This window comes from Pholcus phalangioides, unplaced genomic scaffold (assembly GCF_987345545.1).
Source record: "Pholcus phalangioides strain wild (caught in Gottingen) unplaced genomic scaffold, Ppha-v1.0 ptg000021l_1, whole genome shotgun sequence".
NCBI lineage: Eukaryota > Metazoa > Arthropoda > Arachnida > Araneae > Pholcidae > Pholcus > Pholcus phalangioides.
Genome location: NW_028301614.1, coordinates 10,420,713 through 10,435,191, shown reverse-complemented (window position 1 = coordinate 10,435,191; position 14,479 = coordinate 10,420,713). Strand labels below are relative to the sequence as shown.

General features: G+C 38.8%; 1 protein-coding gene and 1 non-coding gene across 2 annotated transcripts; one reads left to right on the top strand and one right to left on the bottom strand.

Moving 5' to 3' along the window:
• Positions 1-902: 902 nt before the first annotated feature.
• TRNAN-GUU (transfer RNA asparagine (anticodon GUU)) lies at positions 903-976 on the bottom strand. The gene has a single exon. It is a non-coding gene; the product is annotated as a tRNA-Asn (tRNA).
• Positions 977-5,126: 4,150 nt separating this feature from the next.
• LOC149070594 (uncharacterized) lies at positions 5,127-13,779 on the top strand. Its single transcript, XM_089249062.1, has 2 exons — positions 5,127-5,510; positions 12,817-13,779. The coding sequence occupies exons 1-2, from the start codon at positions 5,261-5,263 to the stop codon at positions 13,695-13,697; spliced, it is 1,131 nt and encodes a 376-aa protein (XP_089105188.1). The 5' UTR covers positions 5,127-5,260; the 3' UTR covers positions 13,698-13,779.
• The last annotated feature ends 700 nt before the right edge of the window (positions 13,780-14,479 follow it).

Sequence of the window (14,479 nt, the reverse complement as noted above, 5' to 3'; positions counted from 1 at the left end):
AAGTCAAAGGCAAGTAAAGTTGGCATTCACAACAGAAAAAAAATGGTCAAACGCAAGTGAAGTAGCTCGTTGTAGCCAAAAAAATTGTCAAAGGTGAGTAAAGTTTTCAATTGCAGCCTAAAAAAAAATTGCCAAAGACAATTAAAGTTGCTATTGACAGCCGAAACATTTGTCAAAGGCAAGTAAAATTGCAATTTAAAAAAAAAAAGTGTCCACGGTAATTGTCCCACACGTAACAAAAAAATTGTCACGGGCAAAAAAATAAAACAAAAAAAAAGTCACTAATTATTGCTAAAGTTGCTGAAAAATCGGCAATGATGCAAAACAAAATGTAATTCACCAAAAAAGTATGTGCTGAACAAATATGAGAGATGAATACATTAAAATGACTATAATTAATTGCGATATTTATTGCCATAATTATCGTAATATAATTTATAAGTCGTCACGAGAATGATCTCAACTCTCGATATCAAAAATACAACTAAGCCTTGTTGAAAATGAAGAAAAAAAACGCTACAGTTCATAAAAAAAAGAAGTTGGCACAACCAAAATTACGGGAAAATCCCGAAAAATACGGGTCATATACAAGTTTCTGGCCAGCAAGTGGTAGAAATACCGCATATCTGGCGCGCGAAATGAAAAAGGTTGTGCACCCCTGTTCAGAGGCGTACGCAGGGGGGTTGTTCAGGGATTCCGTGCCCCCCTTCCCCATTTCGTTTTAACGAAGTGATTCTTCCGGTCTCTTGACGTTCGTTGTAACGGTATTCGACTGTATTATAAAAATTATTCGTTTTATGGTTTTTATGAAAATAAGAGTTTATATAGGAAACTTTTTTAAAAATAGCGTTTTTTTCAAATTCGTATTCCAAAATAGGAAGGAAAAAAAAAAAAGTTGACGCCGCCCCCGGGTGGGCTCGAACCACCAACCTTTCGGTTAACAGCCGAACGCGCTAGCCGATTGCGCCACGGAGGCGTTGCGTCGATTAGCTTTAATACCATTCAGTTAAAAATTTCCTCCGACGACAATCGATAACGCCAAAGCGATGGAAGATATTAGATAGGGCCATATGTAGGCTGACCATATTTCTTCGAAAGAAATACGAAATAAACAAATTCTAAAGAATAAAGAAATTGGGATTCTCAAAATGCGGGAAAATACGGGACGACGCCAATTATTGCCAAAAGTGAACGAAGTTGCCAAATATTGTTGATAATCATGGAGAAATCACAAAGGCGGGATATGAAACATTACTGCAAACTGCAGTGAAATAAAAATGAATTCTATGAAATAAAACGTTCATCAACATGAGATTAATATTTTTATTTATAGTTGTAATTATCATAATATAATTTATGAGTTGAAAAGTAATTTCAATCTTTGACTTCAATAAAGAATATAAACTCAAATAGCCTTTTGCACAAAAAATGGGAAAAAGCGGGACATTTATGCAAAAAATCCGGGACGGCTAGAAAAATATGAAAAACCGGAACTGTCCCGGGAAATGCGTGAAAAATGGCGATTAAAAGTAAAAAAATGGCCGCACGATTTTTCAATTTTTTTTTTGAAATTATGGCAACGATGGCAAATAATATCTCGAAAATTTATTGGAAAAAATTCGCTGCATTTTTCCCAGTTATATATTTTTGAAATTATTAGACAAATGCCTTAAAATATTTATGAAAAATTTTGACGGCTACTTTTTTTTGACATTTTTCACGTGGCCCAAAATTCCATCCACACTTGTATAACAATTTTGAGTAGAGAAGTTAGATAAGCTTAGCCTGTTACTTGAAATGCATAAAATTGTTAGGGAATCGGTATTTGTGGATGTGTCTTTCACACAGAGCTGCCCTTAGGAGTGTGCAACAGGTGCGGTCGCACCGAGCCCCGCGTTTTTGGGGGGCTCCCTCACTTACGGTAATAATAATTTCTTTCATAAATTTTGAATTCTCATCAATTCTGGAATTCTAAATTTCTATTTAGAAAGAAATAATTCTGGAATTCAGCATTTTCATATTAAAAGAATTTCTTTCTAGAATTATTCTTTCTTTGAAAACAATAATTCTGGATTTATTTCTTCCATAAAGTCGGAAGTTTCATCATTTCTGGAATTCTAAATTTTTTATCAATTCGGGAATTATTTCTTTATTTTATTCTTAATTTTGACGCATGCTGGAATTATCTCTGCCAATTATTTTTCTCATACTCGATTCATCGTTTGTGTTCTGAATTTTCATTCGTTCTCGGACAATTCCTTTCATTAGGTGCTAATTTTAATTAGTTTCGAAATTATTTCTTCATCAAATTTAAATTTCCTTCAGTTCGAAATTTTTATTAACTTTTTTCGTTAGTTTACATTCTTTTGTATAGATATTTTTGAGCATTCCTGTATATTTTGTAATAATTTATGAATTTTTTTGGATGTCGATTCCCTTTTTTCTACGGAATATACAGGGTGATTCAGAAAAGCATCCCCAAACTGAAAGGGAAATTCAGGCATACGATAACAATCCAAAATCCCATAGGTGCACAAACGCCATTCGGAGTCACTACAGGGAGTTGTTGCGTCACACACTTTTAAAGCAATCCCGAACTCACGCAAGCATGAAGTCGAACTTCCGACACCACAAATACGTTAGGGCCCCACACATACACTCAGAACACACATTCCGATATGTACCTATTCGTGACAAATTCCGCAGAGAAATGTGTACGAGGTGCATGTACGGTGAAGTAGTAGTAGCAAGCATGGTGTCTGTGCGTAATTTCTATCGAATCGGTACACGTCGGATATGTGTTCTGAGTGTATGTGTGGGCCTTAACGTATTAGTGGTATCAGAAGTTCGACTTCATGCTTGCGTGAGTTCGGGATCGTTTTAAAAGTGTGTCACGTAACAACTCCCTGTAGCAGCTCCAGATAGCGTTTGTGCACCTAAATTCCTATGGGATTTTGGATTGTTATCGTATGCCTGAATTTCCCTTTCAGTTTGGCTATGCTTTTCTGAATCACCCTGTAATGAAATCGGGGCTACGAGAAACCGAAATTATTAAGACACCTCTGGCTCCACTACTATTTTAGCACCGGGTCCCGGGTCTGGGAAGGTCGGCCTGGCTCTGCTTTTACCCATAGCCCCCCTCCAGGACTCCGATCCTCGAGCCTGGGACAATTCCATAAATTTTTTTTTTTCGTTTTTCACACTATAAATTCACTATAAAGGGGCTCCGTGATGTTTGAACTGGGGGCCGCCAAACGGACCAATGACTCATCGAGTACTGTTTTTTTGGAATAGTTGTTACTGACAAAAAACACACAAACCACTTTTCACACTGTGATAACCATTTTATAAAACTACAAATTACTTTTAGAAAAATATCCCATTCCGTAATAGGAGTTACTTAAGACCTACAGGGGTTGCTTTGCACTATTGCCGAGAAAAAAAGGGGGGGGGGAAGAAAAGGGTTAGACACTGCTGTAAGTTTTGACGTGAATACGTTCTTTGTGCGTTAAATCGCGTGGTACTGACTAAAGCAGGGGTTCTCAAAACGTGCATCGCGGCGCCGTGGTGCGCCTCCAACCTTTGTCAGAGGCGCCCAGAGGAGGTGTGACCCTGACAAAGGTTTTCGAAAATATTGTTTGTTAAACAGATCTGGGAAGCCGGTAGAACTCGCGGATAAGCATTGAATAGGGGGAAAGGGGCACCACGGGTGAAAAATGTTTGAGAACTCCTAGACTAAATGAAATTGTATCATTGTAGTTTTTCTTTGAAATATCTAACAGACGGTATCATTGTCTTCTATTTGCGATGCGAACCTCCCGAGATATATAGCGTGAAACAACTTCGCTACGAATGCGGGCTGCGAGAAGGGTCGTCTTAATGCATGAGCCCATACAGACACGGCCCGGGGACCAAGAGAAGAGAGCCTTCACAAAAATAAGATCTCATTGAAATTTTCGAGAGTGAGAGTGTATATTTGCCATGGACGGCAGCAGAAAATTCACTTGACGCGCGAATCCATGATGCTCCTAAGACGACCTGGCTGTAAGCCTAATGACCAGACCCAGGGCCGCAATTAGATGCTTTGTCAGTCGGGGCAAACACACATTTTGGCGCCCCCTTGTAATGTTGAACAAGAGGTCAAAGGGTTAAATTTGCATCCCCTACCAGATCCACCTGCAGCCCTCTCCCCTCCAGTCGCGGCTCTGACCAGACTGGAAGAGGTATGCATACACTTCAATCGAAGCTGAAGATATCTGTCCCGGCTTCAATCGAAGTTAAAGACAGTGGCGTCGGAGTCAGGGGTGCTGAGGGTGCTCGAGCACCCACTGCATTTTGTATCACGCGTCAGAGCACTCCCAGAATTAATTCAGAAATTTATGTTTCCGACGTAAAATTCGAGTCTAGCACTTACATGTTTGGAACACTTCCGACGCCCCTGGCTGAAGATGTGCACCTCGGTTCCATTCGCAGCGGTTCTCGGTTTATTCGCAGCTGAAGGTGCCTGCCTTCACTACATTCGAATCTAAAGATATCTGGCTCTTCTCCATTCGGAGCTGAAGGAATCTGCTACGGCTTCATTCATAGCCGAAGATGCCTGCCTCCGCTACATTCGTAGCTGAAGATGTTTGACTTCGCTCAGGCACGGATCCGGGGGGGGGGGGAATCGGTGTTGGGAATGACTGCCCTCCCGAGAACTAAATAATATGGAAAAATCTGTCTATCCCGTAAAATACGGAATGATTAAACGAACTTACACAATTCGCCCCTCCCGTCAGGCCATCCTTCCTGGATCCACGCCTGTTGACGTCAAAAAGGATTTAACGTTACCTGTATCAAAAACTTTGACAAGTAAGAAGTACTGCATTTTTAAAGGGTTTTGGGAGACATTATGATCTGCTTTCATAAATATACACGACACTCTTTTCTTAATCTTTTTCCAGGAAATGGCGGGTTCTTCAAAGACAAAACAAAAAAAAAAACCAACAGAAAAAAAGTCTCAAATCCCGTGAGAAACGAACTGTGGGGTTCGCCGTTTACAAAAGAAAAGAAGAGGATATCCTTTCAAAATAAGCCACCGATTGTTTTTCAAGTTGGTGTGGACCACAAAACGGCCGCCTCATGTTGTTTCCTTCCAACATGGACGTTGAGTAAATTGTTAGGAAACAAAAAAAAAATTCCTCTTAAAGTTGACCGCGCTGTCCGTTTGGGCCCGTTTTATTGTAGAATGAACTGCCGTTGATTTTTTTTACCCCAAAAGATGTCCAAGGAGCTTAGGTTAGCCATGACCGTTTCAGTGATTCTGGCGGTTCAAATGCGTCTCGTCGAACCTCAGCGCAATGAAAGGTTTTCGCTGCCATTGGATAATCTTCTCGTTCTTCATAAGAAGTTGGAACCATTGTCAGATAGTGCAAAGGACAGAGTACCAGCCGTCATGCACAGGTTGTACAGGGCCATCAAGAGGAATGACACTTACGTGCATCATGTGGTCAAGAGCATTCCCGTCAAATGTGAGTACATTCAGGATTCATTAGGTGATATAGCTTTAAAAGGAAAAATTTCAAATCAGTAGTTGAACTGCATTTTCTGTATGAAAATTAAATTCGTCTATGACGACCTTGGTTGTAACGACACCGCGGCGATAACGTCAATAATTGGCGGTCATGGCTGATTCCTATAGAAAAATAATTTAATGAACCTTACTTATAACGTCAGATGAAAATCAAAGACCCCGGATATAACGACACATTTTCATCGCTTTAGCTTCGATTTTTATGACATTTTTTAAATAAATTTCAAAAATTAGAGCTGATTACATACAGGGAATGTTTGTCTGTACCCAGGGGCGTACGCAGGATCGATTTTTGGAGGGGCACAGAAGGCTTGGGAGGGGGCATAAAAATGTTCTTTCCAGTAAATTTCGAGTTATCCTCCTTCAAAAAGTATTTAAATTAACAGAAATTGGTTAAAATATCATTTAAAAGGTTTTTCTTTCAATACATTAATTTTATTCTATAATTCTAACATTAATTCTACATTGGACGGTTTTGAATAGAATCAACCATAAACCTATACCACAGAATGTACACAATACTGTATCTCTATATCTTGGGCACCTGTCTAGCTTAGATAGTTTTAATGGAACCGTAAGTGTCCAATTTAGACAGGTTTATGATTATGTATAGATACAAATATTCATCAAACAAAAATATGTCATTTTAAATATTTTTCTCCGACAATACATCTTCATCCGCTGCAGATTTGATGTAGCACTTTATCAGTACCAAGGCTGTTTATAAGTGATAATGAACAATTTCGCTGACAATTAGCGAGAATTGGCGATATCCCGTGTTTATGATCCAAATTTTCAACATTTCTCTCATTAAATTGTAGTCAGCGTAATCGTAAAGAAATTTCAACTCAATGATGTAGAATTTAATTGCATCTGATTATGTTTTTTTACACTTGAAAAGTTTAGGAAAAACACGCTTGTTTTTGCCGTGTTTCTTCTCAACATTGCAAGTTTAGTGAACTATATTTAATAATTATAATCTATGCAGTCGCGCCTGATGAACCATACCAAGTGCTCAATTATATCAGCACTGTGAATAAAGTTATTGATATTTTTCACAAATGGTGGAACATTGAATACCATGAAACGAAAAAAAGAAAAAGAAAATATCGTGTACCTCGGAACAGTATAAAACTCGAAATTTTCCTATTTTACACTGGAATACTCAATTACACTAATGTTTAAATATTTTTCGTTTGCTTTTAAATATAATTTATATTCAAAATTTTAGTTCTATACTTCTCTCCTACAATAAATTGAGCTACCCCCTACTCCATTTTATCCTCCTTTGGTTATTTCCCAGTCAAATTTGTAGGAAAAAACAAAGTTTACACAGTGTGGAATGCGTCCAATAAAATTTGTTACCAAATAATGAATTTCCTTAGGAGAAAAGTTGATAAATAAATATCACACATCACAATGCCAGATATAGCTAATGTTGACATCACGGATGCTGTATCTCTAATGCAATCACCTAGCATCAAAGGGAATAACAATTAAATATTTAAAAACATTCAAGTTCCTCTTCTACTAGAATAATAGAAAAGTGTGCGAAATTAAGTTCGTTGCAAAATTAGTTTCTCTTCTACTATAATAATATAGAATAATTATGCCTTAAATATACATAAATACGTTCTTACCTCCATTATATTGTTACTTTTGTGAATATACTGTATATCTGCATGATGGAGGTAAAGATTTTGCCAATATTGGGATAACGCTATATAATTAGCAGTACTTTCGTTATAATACTACTTCGTTATAAGTCTACTACATAGACACTAAGTCCTATTTCAATAAATAACAGAGATAATCGCTTTATAAAACGAGCGAGCCCCATAGAAAGACATACTAAAAAAATTCTTTAAACGGCTCTCCTGTAAAATTTTCCTTTTGTCACATGTTGTCCTTTACCTCCGGTATACAGATATAATAATAATAATAATAATCATATTTGTGTCATTATTTTGATTTTTTTTTAAATTTCAATATATGAAAATACTCAAATTATTATTTTTCAGTAATATTTGCTGTTTTTTGCCTGTGTAATTTTACCGTTTCAAGATACAAGACTCAATGTTGTATTTTGAAACATTTTAGCCTACTCATAAATCCATGTCTCATGGTTATATAGTAGAGTACAAAGGTAATTTAAATATCACCCGGTGTTTCATACAGTATACAGATGCTAAAAATGAACTTGGTAAAATTTTACGGTAAAAACTTACTTGGAAAAAAAAGTTTGAAAATTAATTCTCTGAGGTAAATAATTCTCTTCTAATGCAAATTGATATACAGGTACTCCCAGCCAGGAAGTGGGCTGGGGGGATGCTGCAAAAACGGCCCTGCATAGAAATAGGGCCATCTTAATGCATGGGTCATCCAGGCATGGCCCTGACCCTGGTGTCAATAGGGCACATTTACATTCGTGTGCAAATTAAGAGAGTTAGCACATTATGTCGAATTTCTGAAAAACTAGTGGACAGATTTTAATGAAATTTGGTACGAATACACAGTTATAACAGAGAAAAAGAGCTGTACCATGCAAAAGTCATAGTACGTGTGCATTATTGTCAGTAAAGCTCATCATTGCAGGAATGTCCAAAATATACGTTGCGAGATCGAACCGAAATGAGTCTAATATGGGGGTATGGTCCCCTCTCAGTCAGACAGGTCGCATACTGGACACGAGGCAGTTGAAGAGTTCCTGTGACAAGCGATCCAACTTCTGCAGCAACGCAGTTTTCAGCTCCGGGAGGGTTCACGGAGGGGGATGGCGAGATGCAATTGTCCTCCCAAGAGCGTCCCAGACATGTTCTATAGGGTTTAGGTCAGGATGTGGTGATCTAGCTGGCCAATCCATACGTCGAATATCCTCACTTTCTAGATAATGAGTCAACGATGTGGACGAGCGTAGTCGTCCATGAACAGGAACCGAGGACCAACTGCGCCCCTTAAAAGTCAAACATATATATAGGGCTCTAAGATCTCTATAACTCGTAGAAGTCACGAACCCTCTGCCAAACACATGGAGGGGTGTGCGGCCGTCCAACATGATGCCTGCTCAGACCATGACACTTCCACGGACCAGCTCTCTCCAGATGAGTGTACGTCGAGAATCAGTGTCCAGGCTGAATCTCGACTCATCTGTGAAGAGCACAGTGCTCCACTGAAGTCTGGTCCAAGGCTGATGTTGTCTGCAGTTAGCGGGACGCAAACAGCGGGTCTTTTGGCATAAAGCCCTTTCTCATGAAGCCTTCGGGCAACAGTAAACCGTGAAAATAGAGTTCCAGTGGCAGCATGCAGCTCACGTGAGAGCTGTGATGCCGTAGCAGTCCTGTGGTGATCCTTGTTGGTCGTCGTGGCTCTTCGACGACCTTGCCGGGTCTTCTCGATATGGATCCAGTGTCCTGAAACTGTTTCCACAAATTGCAGCAGACGATTGAGCGTAACATCGAGAGCTCTGTAGAGACCTGCTCTTGTGATTGGCCTGCCTCCAATCTACCGACGATTCTCCATCTCATTCCGTCATCCATACATTTGTGGATACTCACGTACGTGCACGCTTACGTATTCGACACTGAATATTTGCTTACTTCTTCGGTGGCATCATTGGTACCTTTGGTTCAGTACTTTTTGTGAAAATATACAGAAATGTGCAAATTCTCTTAATTTTGCACACGAGTGTACATGATGAGAGGTGGTACATCTTGATTTGGCAGAGAAATGAAATACGTAAGCTCTTGCTTCCACCTAAGTATTGTGGTTAGATGGCACTTCTATGGCCCCCACAAAAGGGTGGGGTTGACCGGACTCTAGCCCGGGAGGATCCTAATCATTTTCCGCTTTTTCACACTATAAATTCTCTGTATAGGGGCTCATGAAATCTGACCGGGCCCCGAGAAAGGTTTCAGCCCAAGGGCAATATGTGTGAGGGGCATGACATAACCCCCCCCCCCTCCCAACAACCCTCACTGAATCAGGAGTCGACTTTACTCATGAAATTTTCGTACGTAAAGCGTATGCACGCTTCCTGCTCGGATCATAAGACAAAATTTAAACAAACTTCATGGCTGTAATGTTCATTTTAATCTAGGGGTTGATGTTATCAAATAATTATTAAGGTTTAGATCGATGATATCGATTGATGTATCAATATTTCTTCTACTAAAAATTTTCGAAATCCTGGATAATGTGTATGCAGGGTGTCCCGTAATCTTAATTCAACCGTTATCTCATCAGAGGTGCAGTTCTAATTTAAAAAAATGCTCGAAATGACTTCAGGAATAACTCCGTACCAGTTTCAAGAGTGAAAATACAGTGTGTAATAAAATAAAAAAATCTAAATTACAGTCCCACTGTCCTCTAACTTCAAATTAGAAAGTTGTTGCGCTGTCTCTCTCTTGAGGCCAGCAAAATAAATTCGCTGAGATATTTGAAATTCAACATAGGAGAAAAGTTGGGAAACGACAGCAGAAACCAACGGACAACGCACCTTTCCCTCATTTACGGTGTTCTTTCCCAACTTTTCTTCGGTTTTTGAATCAAATATCTCAGCGAATATGAAGGGAAGAAATGACATTCGTCAGGAAAGCAGACTACGATCAAAAAGTTTCTTTAAATCATCACAGGACTGAACTTTTTAAGCACTAAACTTCAGAACAATCTGTAACTCTAAGTTCATGTTTTCAGTTAATTTTTTCTATTGTTTTGTTGTAAAACATGGTTATTAGGTTCGTAATCGCCATGGGCAACTTACTACCGAGTGAGTTGTGCTGGAAGAAGAGTGTTTAACTTACGGTCTGAGTGACTACCTACTATTGTGTGTGTGAATTTTCACTGCTGAAATCTATATTTTAAATGGTGAGTGAAATGTAATTATTGAATATTTATACAATTGAAGGTCTGTCATTCTCTGTGACGAGATATTTTTAACAGAGAAATCTGTTCGCATTCGTTCCTCCTAGTTGCGACCACAAAAAAATTTCTTTTACTGTTGTATCCAAGGGGATCAACACTCCTGTTATATAGGAATAGAAACGAAGGTGGGGGTGGGATGTCTGCAAGTGCGTATCTTTACTGATATTGCAGTAGCGATACGTGGATTTTGTAAAAAAAATAAAAATTTTCAAGTGGAAAAATAATTTTTTGCATTCATCCGCAGATATATTTTAAAACAAAAGTTTTGCATTCATTCAGAAGAAAAAATTTCAGACCAAAAATTTAGCATTCATTTTAAGAGAAAAAAATTCAAATAAAAATGTTTGCATTCATTCGCAAAAACAAATCAAACACGACACAATTGTTTTTATAGTTTAATTACGAGGCTATGTATGAAAGTACTGTACTTAATTGGAAATTCTAGAAAATTCAAGTCCTCAAGAAAATTCTTCGCATTTCCTCTTCAAAAAGAGAAAATTATTAATATTTCACGGAAAAGTGGTAAATATCAAATTTTTCGCATTTATTCTTTAAAATAACAAATTTCGCATTTATTGCATTCATTTCGTAAATACAAAATTACGCATCCCCCCTCCCCCAAGCATCAGTATCCGAAGAATCAATATTGACAAAGAAACTTATGAACACAGGCCATCGCCGCAATCAAGACTTGACCATTTTATTATGATTCGTCATAGTTTCCTGATCATTTTATGAGTAGGGATCGCTCTTGGATGAGGATTTCGCATTATTCGAAGAATATTCTGTAATAGGAATAGACGCTTGCCACGCAATGTGGTCACCACCGGAAAAATGGTAATATAAAATAAACAACTAAACCACACTTGCTTAAAAATATATATGTATGTATATAAAAACACGCATAAAAAAAATGAGAGTAATCAAAAACCCCAGAGATTTTGGTATTTCGCTTCAACCGTTATGAACCAACCTCCAGAAAATACATCAAATATCTATTTATAGTCGATCATACTAGGATGTGCAATTACGTGCGCCAAATAACGGTGTCGAACCCAGTTATTCGTTCCGACCCACGTGCGTACCTTGTCATTTTGGTCGAAAAATAGACGCTCTTTCTTTGAGTTCTTTTTATAGTTCGTCATTGGGAGAGGGTGGCTTGGTGAAATGGATGCCTATTATACACGATGTGCGATTCTCGAAAATGATATACCGTGGTTGGTGATCTCCATACGAAATATCATTGCTCAAGTCCTCGGTGATTGCGGTTTTTCAGCGGGAGACCGTAATAAGTACGAATATAATCATTAGACCCAAACGTACGTCAATGGCGGAGAAATCTTTTCCACCATGGAATCATCTTTAAATAGACTATCGGTTCATTTGGCTATTTTATATTTTTAAATAACGGTGACATCCGGTAGGGTAGCGAAGAAATGGCAAATCTGGATGTCAATTTGACACGAAATAATATCAATGGACCAGGGTACACAACCGTCGGCCCGCGAAAGGTGTTTCGGTCGAGAAGTATTTACGCAAAACAAAACTAGGCTTGACACATTTCCTTCATAACAAAATACGGGAAATTGGGATCCATAAGTGATATCTACAATTATGGTGAGAAAAACTTCTCTCAGGCAAGTAAAGTTGTCAATTAAAACCAAAAAAAAAAAAAAAATGTCAAATGCCAATAAACTTGCCAATTGCAGACAAAAATATTAAAAAAAAACTATATATATTATACAAAAACTAGTAAAATTTCCAATTACAGCCAAAAAATTGCCGAAGGCAAGTAAAGTGTAGCTATTACAGCCAAAAACATTATTTAACGAGTAAAGTTGCCAATTAAAACCAAGGAAACAGTCGAAGGTAACTAAAGTCGCTGAAAGACCGAAATTGCTGAAAAACCGGCAATGGCGGAAAAATAAAGGACTGCAAGTGAAAACGGATAAAAATGTAATCAACCAAAACAAAAGTATATGTTTGACAAATATGTGAGATGAATATATTTATATGAGTATAATAATATTTATTATGAGTCATAATTATCATAATTTATAAGTAATGAAAATAATCTCAATTCTTGATGTAGAAAATTCAACCAAGCTTTGTTTAAAATAAGGGGGAAAATACGGAACATTTTCAAAAAAACGGCCAACGGCAGTGACCCGTAAAATGTGAGTGATATGGCCTCCCTATACTTCCAAATTTCTGTCCCACGAGCGGCAGAAATAAGGCATATCTGACCCGTGGACTGAAAGGTTGTGCACCTGTGTTTATGAGTATTCAACGTTTTCGAACTAATTCTAATTTTTATTTTGCAGACAAGGAAAAGAACCGCAAGAAATTCATGATGTCCGTTGCAGTGTCCGCCGACGATTCCCTCTCTATACACCGGACAGAGCTGTGGATGGAGTTGTCTAATGGCACGTTCCACATGACTACGAGAACCGGAGCGGACTACTTCGTCGACTTTGTGCCCGTTGATCCCAGGGTCAGCGGATTCACTCACCTGGCCGTGCCGCACGTCATAAGATCTCGCCTGGAACTCAACTTGAATGTCACCAGCTCGTATCTCCGAGCAGTGTCCGTCGGCATGAAGAAGCTGATGTTCGTGGTCAGGTTGCACAAACGAGAAGACGCCGAAGACGTCTACAAGCAAACGGGTCTCCCGATGGGGATCATCCAGGCTTTCCTGGTCATGTACGAGGTCAGAGATCGCGACGAGCCGATGGAGGTCGAGAACGTCCTTTACAACAAGGCAAAGATGACATCTCCCGTTCTCAGGAAAGACAAGAAGCAGCACCAACCGACCGTCGAGACGAAATCGATGGACTCCTTGAGCCAGAGTCAGCGGAGGAGGTTCAGGAAAGGCACCAAATCCAAGCGGACTTGTCGGCTGAGAAAGTTCTACATCAACTTCGACGATCTCGGTTGGGACGATTGGGTCCTTGCACCTCCTAATGGTTACATGGCCTACCGGTGCAGCGGATTGTGTCAGTTCCCTCTGGCGACTCACATGAACGCTACGAACCACGCCGCGATGCAGTCGATTGTGCATTCAGTGCTGGGTACCGTCAACTCGGCCTGCTGCGTTCCTTATAAGCTGAAGCCGCTGACGCTGCTTCTGTATGACAAGCACCGAGCTGTCACTTACATAGTCAGCTACGTTGATATGATTGTCACATCATGTGCCTGCAGGTGAATTAGAAAAATAATAAATTAGTATATAATTGAATGACATCAAATAAAATGAATAAAAACTGTTATGAAAATACGGAAGAAGGTTTTTCCCCCCTTCGAAAACATGGGGAATAATTTTTATGCGCCATTAAATTTTGATATAAAAAATATATATATTCATGTCAAACATGAAAATATGATTCTTCATCAAGACTGCGCAGATTGAACTGAACAAGAATGAACAGAATTCCCCAGAACGGACATCCGTTCACTGGAGTAGGATTTTTACGTTAACCAAAATCTGTATCCATGTTAAGCCGGGTTTTCCAAGGAGTAGACTTTCTGCGCCATGTATAGCGTGAAAATGCTAATTGATTAAAAACCCGAAATTCAGGTTTTTTTTTGACCAATCAGCGTTTTCACGCTGCACCCGGAGCTGAAATTCTACTTCCAGGAAAACCCAGCTTTATTCACATATTTATTTCTTCCGTGGCAGTTTTATCGACGATTATTCCTGTGATATTTTGTCTCATAATTTAGAAACAATCTTCAAATTTTCTTATAACGTCAAATTTCATTAAATGAATATCTGCGTACTTTCTTGCGACAGTCTCATTGTCTTTGAATGAAGAATAGCAAATTGATCATTATTTGGTTCGAGACGGGGAATACGAGCGCATGGCCACCACCACGCGATAATCTTGGACAGGCTTCACAGGTCAAATTTTTCACAGACCTTCCTATAACAAACTTAGGTATATCATTAAAAAGAAAGTAAAAAATGGCCCGGGACCCTCAGACAGA

Coding starts and splice junctions, on each gene's coding strand:
- LOC149070594 (XM_089249062.1), top strand. CDS start 5,261: ATGTCCAAGGAGCTTAGGTTAGCCATGACCGTTTCAGTGATTCTGGCG. Junction 5,511..12,816: donor CAAGAGCATTCCCGTCAAAT/GTGAGTACATTC, acceptor TTTATTTTGCAG/ACAAGGAAAAGAACCGCAAG.